Raw genomic sequence first — 17,941 nt, 5'->3', positions numbered from 1 at the left:
GGTCAGTAGCTGCTAGCAGTCAGTAGCTGTTAGCGATCAGTAGCTGTTAGCGGTCAGTAGCTGTTAGCGATCAGTAGCTGTTAGTGGTCAGTAGTACTGCTTGAGGATTTTTAGGGTGTTACGGAGCAGAAAGCTGACTTCGTTGTTTCTCTCTACATCCAGTGGGTGGTGCAGGTTGCTACAATCGATAGTAGCCACACAGGCACACCCGCTAGAAGGAAGCAAATGCACCCAGTACAACACTTTCATTCTATTGGCAGAGAGGTTGCCAGGAGACTGTGCCAAAAGGCATTTCAAAAGCGAGCAGAGAGTCCGAGCAGAGACAAAGTCTGAGCACGAGGAGAAGTTTTGAGGAAAGACATGAAATCCTGGTTTCAGACTGAAAATGTGTGCTCTTGGATTATAGCAGGAAAATTCCCCCATCCTTTTGGTCATAAGTGGCTTTAACCGTTGTTTGCCTGGTCTGTTTCTACAGACCCATTCGATAACATAACACTGAAAAGTCGATTTGCTTCAGTAACTATCACCAAGTGAAACACATCATATACACGCAACTTTAGTTCTATTAATCATGATGATTTTCCACTTACAGTTCACAAAAAATGACATTTAAAATTAGTATATTACATCAGATCAATAAAAAAAACTTTTTAAAAACAGAATGAATAAGTTTAAGATCTGTTTAAAGGTTGTTGTTTTCAAAAGGTACACATGAGACTCATCAGGTAATTTACTGAATATGACTGTAATAGTTAAATCATGAACACTAACCCTGACTTAGTGAGGCTTTCTGTCACTGATGCATTTATGGAGCAATCTTGGGAGGCCGGCCTCTTCCAGGAAGGTTTATCACTGAGCACCAAAGCTTTAGGAACCGTTTTGTAACATTTTGCAGAACAACGGCTGCCAGTGACTTTGCTTTTCTTCTGGCCTTAAGGACAAAAGCAAAGATTTAAAGATTATTTTGTCCACTTCATGTTGCCAGACTTTTACTTCTTCTTCACAACAATGTATTTACTGTGTTTTTTTCCTTTAGTCATTACTGTGGGTTCTGTTGGTTACTTAAAAGCAAACCTCTATTTGCTGTTTATGTTCACAAACAGGTCGGTATTAGCAGTGTAGCTCAGCTATCTGCTGCAGGAAGTTAGGAAATGAGCAATTTCTTTAAAAAGAGAAACCTTTCTTCTGAACTATCATTGGATGGGAATGAATAGAAAAGGTCAAGGCAAGCAGTTGTTTCTTTCCCTCCAAATCTACTTTAAAAAAACAAAGTTATTATGCTCAAAGACCCACGAATAAAAACTGTCTTCTTCTTTAATGTCTGATTGTCAGGAACAAAGTTGATTCAGGAATCGTGTGGTTTAGTCATGCAAAAAAAAAAGGATAAAAGAAAAATAACAAAACAAAGAGATGATTGAATACAGAACAATAAGACAACAACTACACCAAATAAAATCTAATCAATTAATAAGACTTGGGCATGATGAATTTTAAATGGATTATAGTGAGGCCTGGCATGTTTCTCTCCCTAGGGTCTCTTCAAAGCTTTTCACAGTTGAAAGATGAAATGAGATTATTTAAACTCAATGTTTTGAGCCACTTTTCTCCCCCAGAGTCACATTGAATCACAGAAAGGCTTTCAGCAGTAATTTGACGAAAATGGAAAACAACTGCTGATTGAATTCATCACAGAAATGACTGAAGTTCGGGGCTCGGTTCACACAAGGATATGTTTTTAAAACGTCACGCAGGTTTGTCCGTGCTGCTGTCCGTCTCTCTGTTTCGTGACGATGATGCCCTCTTGTGGTTTAATGAGACACTCCATCCTGTTTCGGGATTCGTGAATGTATGATCAATTTTAAAAAAATCTGATCTTTAACCCACAGTGTGCTGTTCACTTGACAAAGTTTGCCTCCAACATACATAACCTGTTGGTTAAAATAACTAAAAGCAACACATCGTGTCATGTTCCAAAGAAATTCAAATGAGAAACAAACTCAGTCTGAAACATTACTCATGTTTATTTTTTTTTTTTACTATATTTAATTCAGCTGAAAAATAACATAAATTCAAACAGAAAGTAGCTTAAATGTGCAACAAAATACTTCACACTCAAACACTTCCGTAATTCTCTTGGCTAAAGTTTTACCACCAGATGGCGACATTGAATCTATCAAGAAAAAAAAAAAAACTTAAACATTTTACCTGGCAAATAGAGTAAAAACAAATACAGCAACAAAACTGGAAGGAGGGGCACAATATCTATTTAAACACACGAAACATTGTTCATTAGTTATGAAAAAAGTTGAAGAGTGTCTATTTTATCATTAATGTTTTACATATTACAAGATTCAAATCCCATAACTGATCCTGACAGAGATCACATCAACTCTTTTGCTCATGTAAATACTTTAAATAATCTGTGTATACCTAAACTATATAAAACAAATCACACTAGAAATATTAATCTGCAATTTTTCCACAAACTTTTCATAAAAGTAACATAAAACTGAAGTGTATAAAGTTTGCCTATCAATCATATTCTAATCATTGAATGTTTTTAAGGTATTTACATCTACTGCAATGTGGACAAACAAAACAAAGTGACTAAATGAAGCATAATTCCTCACAATATTTTCATTTTATTGAGCTGGCTTTTTCTTTTTAAACAACCTAATTAAGGAGGTAAAAACCTCCAAACAACTCGCTGCTTGACTGCGTGACGGCGAACAGGAGGATTATGGGTGATCCTGTCCCTCATGTGTGGCGATGAAGTTCAGGAGGTCGATCGCCGTCGCAATGCCAAACCCGTTCTGCCTCGGACAAACTGAACCCGCCGCATCGTCTGGACAGAAACAGAAACATCTCACTGGTGACACTGGTTTAAACACAAAGAAATCCTTGTGAAACTGGAAAAAGAGTAAAAAGGTATCCGATTTTCTTTTTATGAAAGCAAAATTCCGCCCTAAAATCTCTGTCGGTGAAACATTAAAATGTGATTTGCAGGTAGACCAAAGATTATACATACACCTGGCAGTTTTAGATTTAAAAAGTACAAATTATTAACATTCAACCAAAGACTTTGTTTCTGACAGGAAATGAAGGAAGCTACAATCAAAAGACTTTACAGTAAACAACATAAAAGGAGAATTAATTGAAAAAACAAAACTGTTTTTTTTTTTATATCAAGTGAAAAATTCTTGATACCTTCCCAATAATTGCCTCTCTGAAATTCAAGCTTGGATTCTGTTTCACTTCAGTCAAATGGAAACGTGAGTCAAATTATAGTGTTACTTTCAACTTAATGCTTTTACTGACCTTAAGCAAATTATATTTTACTTTAAAATCTATTTTAAACAGATTAAAATGAGAACAGATGATTAAATAATCAAAAATATGCATCTATTCCAAAGCATTTCCACTTAGGCAATAATGATTTTAAACACCCAAAAAGCAAATTTTGGATTAATTTCTTTTCGCAAAGTTGCAAAGGTTCAGCATTTGCAGAATTATGTAGAAAACATACCGTAGTCGTACCAGTAAGTCGACACAAAGTAGTGAATTAACTAAACATGCTTGTTTGTTTCAAAACAACAAAAAATATTCTTACTCTGGGTCTGATCATCCACCACCAGGGCAAAGTTTTGGGTTTTGAGGATGCAGGATAACTTCCCCAGGTTGTCCGTCAGGCGCACCTAAAAGCAAACATGTTGTAATAAACATGTTAGCCGTCCATGTTGTAGAGGATTCAGTGTCTCCACCACCAGACTGACCTGTCTGAAGTCCTGGGAGAGCACCATGCTGACTGGATCTGATAGTTTGACTTTTCCATCCTGCACACCGGAAAGAATGGTTCCCAGAGTGGCCATGCCCAGGACCTCACTGCAGAACCACACGAATCAAGAAATATTCAAACAAAATACTGTTTTTTCATTTTTGAAAAGAAGAATCAAGTTTTAGGCAGTTTCATAAAAGACACAACTGTGTGCTGTTAAAAGATGAAACACCCTAAGATTTAATACAATCTGATCAAATGATTCCAGTCAAATAAAACCTAAAGAGCATTACCCAGATTCACTGACGACTGGCGCCTGGTCGAAAGCCTTCTCTTTCAGGACCTTGATGACTTTTTGGCAGGACAGGAATGGAGCGAAGGTGAGCGGAGTGGAGAGGTGTAAACTGTGGACTGTCACGTTCCACCACCTCCAGCGGAAACATGTTAAAACATCCAGCTGTCACATCGTACCCAAACGGGAGAGATGTTGTTTTTTCACTCTTACCAGGGTTTGATCTCATTCGGACTCTCCAGGAAACCTTTCTCACACATCCACTGATCGCACAGGAACTTCGACCTGGAGATTGAATCCTGCAGGTAGTTTTTTTTTTTTTTCTCATTGTAATAAACTAAAAGTTTAGTATTTACCAGACAGTAGATTGAACCACATTCGTCATCATGATGCAGTTTATCCCACAAAACGTCTCATAATCTTTTTTTATTCTACTTTACTAATTTGTGCCTTACGATAAATAGTAAATTACCACCTTAACATGCAAAATGTATTTTATTACTATTAGTAGTACACATTTTTGCAATAAGTACAGCCTTGATGAACCAATTAAATATTAAGGTGTGTATTGTCATTTAAAAGAAAAAGGACGATATCATCAGGACTAAACAAACTCATATTTAACTTACACTCTGAACTATTCTCTTACATTGTAAAGTCTTACAAAATGATGACCAAAATGTTGAGCATTTATTCTTATCTCTGAATGGAAACAAAACGTTTAGTGACATCTAGTGGTAAAGATTGCAACCAATAAAGGCTTCCTGGCTCATTCCTGTTTCCCATCTGTGTCAAATACTGTTAAGAGTTTGAAGATTGGAAAAGCTTCAAAGCCAGAATCAAATTTAAACTGTTTAGATATATTCTTGGCACAAAACCACTCTAAAAATAAACGATTAGAACCTTAAAAATACAGATGTGAATTAATATTCACTTTATCTCTGGTCAAACAGACGGTGGGTGGTGATAATGGAAGTCTTATCTCGGAGTTTTGGTCATTATAACGTTGTTTATTCTCTTACATGTAGTTGCGGACCGAGTCTGGCAGGATGACCACGCAGCGCTGTCCCTCCTCCAGCTGCTGAGCCATTTTCACTGCTGCCGCCATCGCTGAGCCAGAACTCCCACCTGGATCGTCAACAAATTTAATGCAAAGCAACACAAAAAGTATTTTAAAAAGCTAACATGCTAAGCTGAGCAGAGGTCCAAACTCACCACAGAGGAGGCCTTCCTCTCTTATTAGTTTGCGTGCCATGTTAAATGTTTCCTTATCGCTCGCTTTGTACCACTGGTGGACAAGCTGGAGGTTTGATGAAGAGAAAAATGAAGTTGTATTTTAGCTGAAAACTAATTAAATTTCCAAATTCACACCGACACTCACGGATCTGTCCAACACCGTGGGGATGAAGTCATATCCAATGCCCTCAACCTCGAAATGAGCACTTTGATGCTCTTCTGAGTGAACCAGCATAGAGCCCTCAGGATCAACACCGATTATCTGCAAACAAATTACAAAGGAAGCACTTACAGACTTGRTCATCTATAAATGAGCAGAAAATACATGTATATCATTTAAAATGTGTGTTTCCTGGGGAAAATGTTTTAGTTTTGTTGTTAACTAACATAAAATCAAAGCAGCATTTCTTGGTAAATCATTAKTGAGTGGGTTTGTGTGGGTTTAATGTAGCTCTTGCCTTGACATTGGGGCATTTTTCCTTCAGCTTTCGAGCTACGCCTGTGAGCGTACCACCGGTCCCTGCTCCAGCTACAACCATGTCCAGTTTACCTGAAAGGAAAAATCACATTTCTCTCTAAGTAATTATTTATCYTTTTTTWAWTTTTTTTATTCATGTTAAAAAATATGCAGGGTTTGGAATTTTTGTTAATGTGATTTATATTTGGTGCTACCGTGTTAGCTTGTTTAAAAGCTAGTCCTTCTTTGCTTCTGTTCTTTTCTCACACTGCATGGAAAATKTTACTGTAGGTCAACATGCTAGTGCTAGGATTGATGCTATTATTATTATTTTAGTTTGTTTTAGCTTTTTAGCTCATTTTAGCTTTCACGTGGGTTTTTCACACTGCATGGAGGATGTTACTGTAGGTCAACATGCTAGCCTTAACCTAGGCTAGCATGTTGCCTAGCATATTGACTAGACTAACGCTAGCTTGAGTTTTTTAGCTCATTTTAGCGTATAAATTGCTGGTGGGATTTTTGCATTGACTGTAAGTTTTCACTCCTCTTCTACAGTTTTTATTYGCGTTTTGCAGGCTTTTTCTTTATTCAGCTGCTTCTCTTTCTTTCTGAAAGTCTTACTTTGAATGCTTCTTCAATTTTCACTAAAAATATTCAGCTTACAGCATTCACATGCATTTTCACAGGACATTTTTCTAATTCGATTCGTTATCTATAACAGTGAATTCAACAAATAAATTTCAGTAGAAGAAAATATTCAAGTTCAAGAAATGCATTAYGTTTTTAAACATATTAAAACTAGTTTGCTTAAGCTACAACAAACTAGTCATATTTTCTTAATTTATCAAAATGTCRTTTATGAGTTTAACCGGAGAAAGACAAGATTCAAATTTAATGAAATTAATCATAAAATTTATGGACATAGTTTCTAAACATAGAAACATTGATTTTTAAAACTAGCAATATAAAGATGCAAAACTGTTTAGTCTGTTAGGTACTTTTTTCRATTCTGCTAAAAAGAACAGGCTAAAACGGGCTGCACAGTGGCGCAGTTGGTAGAGCTGTTGCCTTGCAGCAAGAAGGCTCTGGGTTCGATTCCCRGCAGGGGCTTTCTGCATGGAGTTTGCATGTTCTCCCTGTACATCCGTGGGTTTTCTCCAGGTACTCCGGCTTCCTCCCACAGGTTTCCTCCAAAAGCATGACTGTCAGGCCTCTCCAAATTGCCCTTAGGTGTGAGTGTGTGTGTGCATGGTTGTTTGTCCTGTGTGTCTCTGTGTTGCCCTGCGACCTGTCCAGGGTGTACCCTGCCTCTCGCCCAGAACGTTAGCTGGAGATAGGCACCAGCACCTCCCGACCCCACCAAGGGACAAGAAAATGGATGGTTGAACAGGCTAAAATCTTAGTTAGAAAAAGTGAAAAGCTGGTAGAAMCATGCCCTATAAATAGTGCATACGTAAATAATAATAGTAGGTTTGACTGCTTTCTGATAAGATCCCACATGAACCCTGAACATGTAACTTTGTAAGACCTAAAAAGATCATTTCAGTTATGTGTCTGCTGCATTTATTCTGAAATTGACTGGGCAATTAAAGTCATTAAACGTTCCATAATGTTAGGAGAGTAAATGAAACACTGACATGTGCACAGWAGTTCACTATAAACATATTTCATACTAAAAGGAAAAACAAACCTTCACACTGCTCCAGTATTTCCTCAGCTGTTGTGTCGTAGTGAGCCAGGGGGTTGCTGGCACTACGGTACTGGTCCAGGACGTGCGAGTTGGGAATCTCGCTCTTTATTCTCCAAGCTGTCCGAATGTGAGACTCTGGCGAGTCAAAAGCTGCAGATGAAGGAGTGCGAACAATTTCTGCCCCGAGAGCCTTCAGCACATCTACCTACAACACAGGGGAACATCAGCTGCCTGCGCTGAGCGACAGTCTGATAAAAAAATAAAAAATAACTTAATGCAGGAAGCAGCACTTTACTTTCTCCATACTCATCTTCTCGGGCATCGCGATGATGCAGCGGTAGCCTTTCACAGCCGCTATGAGAGCGAGTCCGATTCCTAGAAGTAGACAAAACTGGTGCTTTACAGGGGCCGTCAAGCAATACAATCCCAGTTAGGTGGAGGACTTGTTGAAGCACCTGTGTTACCGGAGGTGGGCTCAATGATTGTGTCCCCCGGTTTGAGGATCCCGGCTTCCTCCGCGTCCTCCACCATCCGCATTGTGATTCTGTCTTTAATGCTGCCTCCTGCGTTGAAATACTCACACTTGGCAACTAAACCAGGAGACATAAAAATGAAATAATAATGAGAARCATTTTGTGTCATTTTCACTTCTTTTTTTTAAATCCAAAATATTAAAGAAGTAGGAATGTGAYGTTTTTWTRTTTTTTTTTTAGGAGGCATTGAAATAAAGCTGTAYGAACAGTAAAGAGAAGGGGTAAGATAAAACCATGGATTTTGATTAATCCTTTAATAAGAAACAGATTAAAAATTTWAATTTGTGATGCGGTTCTTTAATGTGTATTTTGGGTTTTATGCGTTTTGTGTTTTTAATGCATATTACTTCCATTACCTGTCTTTTTTCTGTAATGACATTTAAATAACTCTGTAATAAGTTGTTATGCAAATAAACTGTCTTGCCTTATTGACCCAAATAAATCCYACTTGGTAAAGTTGCTAAGATATTTACTTTTTTTCCACCAAATATTGATTTCTGAACTCTTCCTGAGTTAAAACATTAGTGTTGTTGTATCTAAATGAATATTAACTTGTTTTCTTTGCATTATTTGAGGTCTGAAAGCCAGTAGTTCATAGAATAAAAGAACAATCTCCATTTTACTCAAACATGTACTTATAAAAAGTAAAATCAGAGAAACTGATMATTTCAAGTGGTCTCTTAATTTTTTCCAGAGCTGCAYGTTTACTTTTGTTTTTAGCTAAACATTTAATTATGTCTCTTTTGGTTTCCTCCCCRAGGCTCCAGGCATCAGAGCAGAGAGAGCTAATTAAAAAACAGCTTAATCTTCAAATCTAAATTTTTCACTTGAGGTTTGGTTGTGGCATCAACAAGGGCCAACAGATAACCAGGCAGGACATCTCCGTTGGGTAAATATCACGCTCCCTCAAGCTGCTGCATGTACCAGCCAACTGCARTCTTCCTGAAAAGCACAAATTCGGGGTCAGACGCAGCAAAGCATCCAGTGCATGTGTATGTAATTATAATTGGGTCTGCAGCCCTTCAGTTCAGTCAACGAAGCATTGTAAAGGGACGGAAAGCAGATAATGCCTATATTGTTCTGCTCATTTTCTGGTGGTCTTCTTTTGGAGGAGGGTTTTTATTCTGGGTTACATATTGCCGGGGCTCTCAGCTCACATGACTGCATTCGAGCTGCAGAGGGACTCTATAGTGCGAGTCTGAAAACGAMAACTTTTGTTAATATGCAAACAAACCCCARCACTGCGAGAATCTACTTGAATCTCGAGAGCTTTTGAGTGAAGCCCGAGAAGCTGAGGCCTCAGATAAATTAACTCTTGGCGAATATAATTTGGAAATGCATCACAGTTAATATAACCCAACAATGTCTTTACGATTAGTATGCGACAGATGAGATGAGCTCTGATTCAATCTTCATACAGAAATATGCAACTTCATGTCTAACAGTTCTCTCTCACCCGTCTTGTGTTGTTTCATGAACTTAATTAAAAATATGAGCAGCTGGTTGTAAGGCAAGGAAATTTATTTTTAATTGGTCTCAAAGGCAGCAAGCAAGTATTCTTAACATGAAGCTCTTTTACATGTTTCTTGCACCACATATCTCACACAGATGGGATTAAGGCAGCTTGAAATGGAAGAAAAAGCTACATGGTTTTACCTTTTTGTGTTTAAATTGTGCCATCCATCTGTATTTGATTCTTTGTAGATCCACTTCTCATTGCAACAACAGCTTTAAGTCTTTTGGGACGTGTCATTCTCATCTCTGAGGCCAAAAGGTTTGGTGCAGCGCATCTCCATCCACGTGTTTCTGAGCTAAACATGTCTTAGTGATCCCACCTGAGCYGTGGATTTCTGCAGCTGCTCCAGACTTACCGCGGGCCTCTTTAGTGGTCTTCAACATGCTGCTTGATCACTTATCAAACCTCAGTCCGTATACATAGTTGTTATAAAGAGATTTGGATTGGAATGCACACCAAAYCTTTTAGGTTTTTATTCACTAAAAACTGAAAAAACTCGCAAMGTTTATTTTCCTTTTCACACTTTTAAGGTATTGTGTGTTGGTTTTAGACAATAAAATCCTCAGTGAAGATTTTTGTTTGTAAAGTTCAAGGGGGTTGAAAACTTTTGCMAGGYGATATAAAATMTTCTCTTTTTCAGCAAATTGTGAAGCAGCAGAGGAGATTCTGCACCAGGCATCCTGAATGTTTTCAGGTTTCACGTTGCGTTTTGTTTTTATGGGTGTGTTTTTCTCCGTTGGCCCAAGAAACAAAGAGCCTTTTATTTTCACCTTTCTCTCCGTTGGACCCGACTGCCTCCTTAAACAAAACCCCATCAGTACCAGCTCCCAGTTTAAGGCCATGATATGTGTGATGCTGGATGTGTAAGAGGTAAGCAGGAAGCTAACAGGATGACTGTGGTGTCACCAACTCCAAAAGCATCTATTCCGCCTTCATGCATTGTTTTAACGTTGGACTGACTCTCTGAAAGGCTCGCAGGTAAAACTCAGCGGTGTTTTTCAAAAGGTTGGTGAAGAAATGTGTCTTTTGCTGTGAAAGGGAGCATTTCCCTCTCCGTTATCATCATAAACTTAAATAGAATCTAAAGTATTTAGACTTTATTTAGATTAGTCGTTCTTTAAGTTTCAGGTTGCATGTGGATCCAATGACATCTCTGCCATCCTCCCAATCTTTAGCGGTCCTCAAAACCCGTTCTAGAAGCTGATCTGACTCCTGTGCGGCTGTGTCATGTTGCACTCACACATTTCACACTTTAACCCAAACTCCTTTGGGATTTTGTTCAGGCGGACCAGAGGTGTGTGTCCAATGTGTCCGAGGATGTTGGGGAGGATTCTTGGCGGCTTGATGCTGCAGCAAACAGAAGACAAGTGACTATTAACATTGTCGACAAACAGTTTTCATCACAATGTGCCCTTAATATATTTCATGCATGGATGCTGAGATGTGGACAGACAGGAGTTGCAAGAGTGTAAGAGCCTCACCTAAAACAACAGCTTTCAAAATTTAGCAGTAATGTTTTATATCATTGACTTCTTCTTCGTGAAAATATGAACTTATATTATGGATCAAATTAGGACTTCTGCACAGTACACCAGACAAAAAAAGACAAGAATGTGGCTTTATTGTCACACCTTTTTGTTTTACTCCCGACACCTTCAAAAAAGAAAAAAAAAAGTGAATGGTCTTCTCTTTAACAGGTTATTTTTGTTTTGGTGYGACTCTTACCGTGGTGGCTGGCTGTGAGGGGACTCTGACATCGGCGCACCCGGCCTCCAGCTGCATCTGCTGGGTAAATCAGGACGAATCCACTTCATCTGAGCAGYCGTCTCTTCTGCCTTTTCCTCTTTCGCACCATTTTCTTCACACGTTTGGTGGGATTTGTCCTCATCGTCGATGCAGTCGTCTCCTCTGAGTGCAGACRACTTCTGCGCAGCGGGGAAAAATTCCACAGCTCCGTCCACGGGACACTTCTTCTCGGCGTACGGCAGGTTTCCTTCGTCTGCGCACGGAGTTTGAGCATCTTTCAAGCATTTGCTTCCAGACACAGAAGGCATGGCTCACCTGCAGCAGAAGGTTGCGTTAAACTTTAAACAGAAAAGCTTTAAAATGCAGCAGACACGCTTGGATGAATTTACAGTCAGATTGTTTTGTGTCTTCAACTAAAATAAGCTCTACTCTGCTCCAACATATGACAAAGAAATGTTCCATATAGATCACAAGGAGAAAAAACACTTGTKTTTAGTACGCCTGATTGGGCTTTACATGCTACAAAAACATCCAAGTATTTTATCTATTGGAAACATTCTTGTGTCATGTTTTAGCAGTGTGCAGCTCCTCTTTATGATTTGTCTGGTTCTGCATTTGTCAGAAGAACAAGACCTTCAGTTCTTGCTCTGCTGACAAATGCATTCTTCAGCATGCCACCGATAGAGGAATGCTTTATTACCAATCAAATAATTTATTTATAAAAKACATTTTCCTGATAGCACAAAAATATTCTGCCGTTTCCTCCTGCTTCGGTTTTTTTTTGTCAGAAATATCTTCAGTGCTCCTAATGAAATTTGACCCCATTTCTTAATGAAAAGTACAAAAAAATATATATTATTCACATACAGTGCTGTTATAAGTTGTTAAAAAAAGGTTATCTATTTTTTTTATGCTTCTGCTTTGTAAAATGGCTAAAAATAAAGTTAATTATTTAAAAATGGCGAATTACGTATTTCATTTCCAGGGTTTGGTTTCTGGAAAATCATTCTCTTTTAAATATGTTCAATTGTAATTGAATGTATTTAATTGCAATGGAATAAGCTCTAATTTGTTTCCAATTGAATTGAAAAGTAGTTTAGGAGAAAAAAAAAACATACTTTAAATTTTATAGCCAAAATTAAAACTCACCTAAAACTCTAACAACCTCATGTTGCAGTCAGCAAATCAGAATTAGTTTTTGCATTTGAAGCTGCACCTTAAATTCATTAAAATAMGCTGCATTAAACACACATATRTACCATTTGAGCTAAAGAAGACAGTGTGAACAGTTTGTCCAGGTTTTGAAGCAGGTAGTTTCTCTCTATGTCAACCTTACAGGTTTTAAACATCTAATTAAACGGAGAGAATAAAATTCGACCAAATTGCACAAGTTTTAGATAAAGTCTCAGTAAATTCTGCTGCATCATTTGTTTTCCAGTGAAGCAGTGAAAGAGGATACTCACTCACAGGAGGCTGGGCGCCACTGACACACTTCCAAAGGCTGCTCCACACAAAAGAGGCTCCTTCCCAGACCCAGTGTGTGTGGGGGGGGTTGGGGGCTCTATGCAGGGGACCAAACCACTGACATGCACTGATGGGGGGAATGCAAGTCTTCTGCATTTCAACACRTTACACTCTCCACTAAAGAGGGATATTTTAATGAATAGTGTTGCATTGTGCAGGATGATTTCGCTCAAAGGGAGAAACTGAAGTAAAAATCTCTTGGCTGTTTAGATTCGGGGGGCTCCGGACTCCTTGTTCCCCCCTGCAGCATTCCCACCTATGTGGCACCGTAAAGCAAAACTTTGCAAACAAATTGTTCTGATTCAGAGGATTTTGAATCTTCTTGAGTTTATGTCTCGTTTTRGATCAATTTACAGCTTATAAAATTAAGTATTTGGTTTGCCACTCACAAATAATCTCAGATTTGGAAAATACATTCCTAATACTTAAGTCCTTGTTTTAGTTTTTGTTCAATTTTTTTTTTCTTCTGTAAATTCCAGAAGTATTTTGTTTCAGGTTTACTTATCTTAAAACATTTAATAAAATGTATGAAGTTCTTACTTTTAATGCATCTTTTTTCCCCAACGAAGGTTCATGTTTGCCAAGTTTAACGTCATTAACTTGAGAATATTGTGTATTTTGGACTGAATTGTAATTTTCACCCTCAAATCTTCTGCAGCATGTATCGATTTGATATTTATTCCTGAGAGAAACACATTTTTAAATTAATTTAAAAATTTCACGCTTTTTGTTCAAAAAATGTATGGGCTATAAATCAGTACATTTCTATTTACAAAGATATAACCACTTACTTTCATTACAAAACTGGCATTTAAATGATGATTAAAGTTCATGCTGGCATTCATAAAAGCCACAAAACATAAATAAATTAATGCTATTTTAACATTAGGGTGAAATTTCAGCCCATCCGTAAATATTACTGGTTAAAAGTTAAAATTTTGATTCAATTAGATCAAAATTATGAAAGTACTGCAAGAATTGAGCAGAACTTTTAATCAAATAACAGATCAGGGCAAGAACAGCAGCTGATGGCCATAAACWCAACACACCGGGTGACCTCAGTGTGAATCTGAGGGGCACGAGTTATGATCTGCAAAGAATTAACAGAGTGCTGTATCCAGGAATATTAATGGAAAGCTGAGTGGAAGGAAAAAGTGTAAAAAAGAGGACAAAGTAAAAAAAAAAAAAAAAAGAGCACAGCCAATCAAACGTTCTCAACAAATTATGAAGTTGGTCAAAAAAACATGAAAACTTGTGTTTTGTTAAAGAACGAATGAGTCGGCACACATCCTTTTTGAGTAGAAACTTTAAATTTAATGAGGTGAAACTTAATTTCACAAATCTTCAAAACCTGCTGCCTTGTAATAAATCCAAATGAGGCAGGGTACAAACTAAAAAAAAAATTAAACAAAAAAAAACAACACAGTGATGGATTCAGGGATGGAGAGTTGAGTGGTCGATGCTTGTGGCTCAGAATCGTCCTGAACGCTCTCTGTCTCTGGACCGACGCCGCTCATGGTTACGGCCTCCTCCTCCTCCACCTCCACCTCCACCTCCTCGACCTCTGTCCCGGTCTCTGGATCGGGACCGAGACCGGTGGCGGCTGCACATGTAAAGAAGAAGCAGGGGGGGAGGGGGGAGTCAATTAAAACAACTTCACAGGGAGGCAAACGTGTCTTAATATGGAAGAGATGTTTTCACCCCTTCCTGCGGCGTCCATAGAGCTCTCTCCTGAGTTCACGTGAGATTGGTTTCAGATGCATGAAGTTACAGAAACCTCCACGAGTGCATTCCCTGCAGAGAGGAGGACAGTCACTTAAAGTGGACTCCGAAAAAATAAATAACTCTGGGATATTCTGAAGTGAAAACGTACACTGAAAACAACAGATGGTAGAAATGGGGTTGCATTATTAAGCAAAAACACCCAAAGTGGCCGTACCCAACGCCACTGCTGAATGCTGAAGTTCTGTTTCTTAAAAATGTGCTCCTGCTCCAACACAGCTGATTCAAGACAGATTCAAAATCTAACATTATCAATCAGCTGAGGAGGTCAATTTTAAAAAATGTAAATTAATTTTGTGTTTTAGGCTGGCAGGTTGTAAAACCTCTAAATCTTACGGTACAGGAAGCACAAGTTGTGGCCCAATGCAATAAAATAACTCTCCAGAAGGGACGTTTTCACGTCTGTAATGATGCAGACCCGTTTTTACTCACCCCATCTCATACTGGCGACAGCAGGCCTCTCTGAAGTCTGTGACGGGAGAGAGCTCGGCGTGGATCGGCTGCCCGTTGAACCATCGATTGTTCAAGTCGATCACAGCCTTCTCAGCATCCTCCTCGTTACGGAACTATAATGCGATCAGAGGAGATATTAATAAATAAAATTAAAAAAAAAAAACATGTTGGAGTCAAATGAGCCATCACAGCAGTGCAAAGACAACAATATGCGTTTAGTTTAGAACAATGTTCACCTTCACATAAACATTTCCCACAAGATGGTCCCCAAGGTTGTCACAAACGTTCATTTCCTCCACCTCTCCGTATTTTTCTTCCATCTCTGTGAAGACTTCCTGCAGTGGCAGGAAACGAGGAGTTACGAGTGACGTTTTGAGCTCCACGTTTATGGATTTACRATTAATAAATGTTCCAAAACTTTGCCAAGAATATGAATCGCCAGTTACCTCAAAAAACTCGTCATAGTGCTCCTGCATCTCCATGTCGCTGACGGTACCTGGTGGTTGCAACAGAGAATAATAAATTAAAAGTGATTATTGAAACTACGTTTGGCAGAAAGCCTCTCAGCATGGGCAAAGTAATCACCTTTGGTGATATTTTTACAAAATCAACAYTTGCTGAATAAAATACRTCATTATTTCAAACGAGACACAGTTTGTTGTCATGTCTGAAAGCTTAACTTGCATTAGAGAAAWAAAATAAACTTTCAAATCCAGGGTTTTTACCAGCTTTGGRTTAATTTTTGGTTAAAACAGATAAAATTATTACATTTACATYAACAGTAATTATTTTTGTGTCATTTCAAACCTTAGGAGAGAAAACACAATGTTCAGCATATAAACATCACATTAATTCAATACGGGCTCACACCAAACATTTTCAGCATGAATAMATGTATTGTCAAATCCCTGGTATTCATTGTCTTTTAATAYATTACAGAAAGATAGATGACAGAAAAAAACCAGATACTTTTACTGCATWTTAGGTTTTTRCTTACAGGTTAATCCATCCAAAGACTGAGCGCTGTTCTGAGGGTTCCTGTAAATATTCAGCAGGGCAATTGTCTGAAAAACAAACAAAAAAAACTCACATTTGAACWCATGAAGCCAAACATCAAACTACAAGAAATGATTTCCACTTTAGTGATGTCTTTCAGAACAAAATTTAACTATGTAATATTATTATAGTACAGAATTAACGAAATAGAAAAGCTTCACCTCATCCTTCATGTAGTTTTTCTCACTGCTGATTTTAGGCCATTAGAGGCTCTTTATTTAATGTTGTCAAATTACAACAACATTATTGTTTCGTGTTTTTTGTTGTTGTCATCATCTAATCCTATACTGTTATATTATTCCTGGTATTTCACATTGAAAAAATTTATGTTCTGTTACAAGTGTCTCAACTTCATGCCGTATATGTGGAAGAATGTCAGTACTAGGCACTTACCTGGCTAAACGTTGGCTTGTTGTGTAATCTGGAGCAGCGGTCGCCATGTCGGCAGGCACCAATTTTAAAGTAAAACGAACAATTGACTCTGGAAAAAATAAAGCAAAAACAATAAAGTTAAACAAAGTCACAAGAGTTCTACAGAAGACAACCCAAATCAAATATAGATATATAAAGTAAAAACTTTGCTGTAATACAGTTTGATATTTTTTTAACATGAAGATACTAAATTATAAGAGAACACAATTAAAAAAATAATAAAATAATGGATGCTTTTCGTCTTTATAATGTTAAATGTTACCTTATTTTTAGGTCATTAGTACAACAGCAAGGTAGACTGGCACATTTATGCAATATTATAGGAAGCATTACTTCTGCAATAAGTGTCTAAACGTGGAATCAAATATAAGACATGGCTAATATTTTAAAACAGCAGTGACTGCAGTTACAGATCATTTTAGTCTTACATTACGTTTGCCTTCTTACTTTTGAGGACTAACTGCTCAATTTGATTTAGTAAATACTTGTTTTACTCAACTTAATAGAGGTAAATACTGTATGCAAAAAAACAAATTGCTAATTTGTTCATCAAGTTTTGCTTCCCGAGTCTCTTTGAGACAGTTTAACAACAACAAAAGAAGACTTTAATGATTTATTTGTTTTTTATATAAATTTTTTTATGTTTATCAAAAAGGCCCGGGGAAAAATATCCAATATTCTTGATTTACAAAAACAATGATGATAATTACAATTAGTAGTTTTCGGAGTGCGTAGAGAATGTTGGTGAAAAGTTACGATAATTTAATTTCTTTACGATAATTACATTTTTTAAAAAGCTAACCACGAGCATCACGTTTTTTTCTGCTACAAACAAAGAAATGTTTGAGGTTAGCACAAAGGGAGCTAGTAGATTGAGTAAAACCAGTATTAATGCTAAATCAAATAATTTTTATTAGTCAATAATAGATTATGATTTCTAAACACCACTTTTCATTTACCATCTCATTCAGACCAAAAGCTAACTGTCGTGTGCGACGACATTTAGCATGCTAGCGCTAGTAGCCACGGCTAATGTAATGCTACGGCTTTTCAATAAGAACTGAGTGAGTTTTGCATTGATATTCAAAGCTATCCTCATTTTAAAAACATGGACAATGAAAATACRTATTAGTTAACCAAGCACTTATTAATCACTTACTTATCTTTCTCTGTCCCGAAGATGGAGGCCAGATACTCTGCCATCTTGGCTCTCTATTCAAATCAGGCAACATTGACTAGCACACTTCCGGCACGCTTCATTCAGAATAAAAGCACGTTCACTGTCAACATTCAATTTTCACAACAAAACGACATTTAAAGAAACAGCATTCTGAAAAAGACAATATGTCAGTGATTGAAYCATAATGTGAGATGTATTTTGTAGTTTACCTCGATGTGTCTATGTACTTTTTTATTTAACCCAATRTTGTTTCTACTTTAATCTGATCA

At 37.5% G+C, this 17,941-nt stretch overlaps 2 protein-coding genes across 3 annotated transcripts; both read right to left on the bottom strand.

Annotated features, from left to right (window-relative positions):
- Positions 1 to 2,006: 2,006 nt before the first annotated feature.
- cbsb (cystathionine beta-synthase b) lies at positions 2,007 to 13,971 on the bottom strand. 2 transcript variants are annotated; one of them, XM_008401672.2, is made up of 15 exons: positions 12,709 to 13,971; positions 11,225 to 11,560; positions 10,740 to 10,846; positions 7,906 to 8,040; positions 7,746 to 7,825; positions 7,451 to 7,655; positions 5,762 to 5,853; positions 5,449 to 5,565; positions 5,283 to 5,367; positions 5,090 to 5,195; positions 4,281 to 4,352; positions 4,069 to 4,203; positions 3,774 to 3,882; positions 3,611 to 3,695; positions 2,007 to 2,845 (listed from the first exon to the last, which is right to left on the bottom strand). In XM_008401672.2, exons 2-15 carry the CDS (start codon positions 11,551 to 11,553, stop codon positions 2,739 to 2,741), a joined length of 1,764 nt encoding a protein of 587 aa, XP_008399894.1. In that variant the 5' UTR covers positions 11,554 to 11,560; positions 12,709 to 13,971; the 3' UTR covers positions 2,007 to 2,738. The 2 variants fall into 2 exon arrangements, with proteins under 2 accessions (XP_008399894.1, XP_017163493.1); XM_017308004.1 differs by having other exon boundaries at positions 12,713 to 13,971.
- Positions 13,972 to 14,059: 88 nt separating this feature from the next.
- On the bottom strand, positions 14,060 to 17,760 carry u2af1 (U2 small nuclear RNA auxiliary factor 1). Its single transcript, XM_008401686.1, has 8 exons — positions 17,652 to 17,760; positions 16,454 to 16,541; positions 16,002 to 16,068; positions 15,451 to 15,500; positions 15,241 to 15,339; positions 14,984 to 15,117; positions 14,471 to 14,563; positions 14,060 to 14,372 (listed from the first exon to the last, which is right to left on the bottom strand). The coding sequence occupies exons 1-8, from the start codon at positions 17,693 to 17,695 to the stop codon at positions 14,240 to 14,242; spliced, it is 708 nt and encodes a 235-aa protein (XP_008399908.1). The 5' UTR covers positions 17,696 to 17,760; the 3' UTR covers positions 14,060 to 14,239.
- Between the last annotated feature and the right edge of the window lie 181 nt (positions 17,761 to 17,941).

Source organism: Poecilia reticulata, linkage group LG2 (genome assembly GCF_000633615.1).
Source record: "Poecilia reticulata strain Guanapo linkage group LG2, Guppy_female_1.0+MT, whole genome shotgun sequence".
Lineage (NCBI taxonomy): Eukaryota > Metazoa > Chordata > Actinopteri > Cyprinodontiformes > Poeciliidae > Poecilia > Poecilia reticulata.
The sequence above is the reverse complement of the archived record's forward strand: the minus strand, read 5'-3'. Positions and strand labels throughout refer to the sequence as shown.

What these genes read in the sequence shown, in the direction of transcription:
- u2af1 (XM_008401686.1), bottom strand. Translation starts at nt 17,695, where the DNA reads ATGGCAGAGTATCTGGCCTCCATCTTCGGGACAGAGAAAGATAA. An exon ending in TTCGGGACAGAGAAAGATAA is followed by an intron (nt 16,542 to 17,651) that starts GTAAGTGATTAA and finishes TATTTTTTCCAG; the next exon opens with AGTCAATTGTTCGTTTTACT. An exon ending in TGTCGCCAGTATGAGATGGG is followed by an intron (nt 14,564 to 14,983) that starts GTGAGTAAAAAC and finishes TCCTCTCTGCAG; the next exon opens with GGAATGCACTCGTGGAGGTT.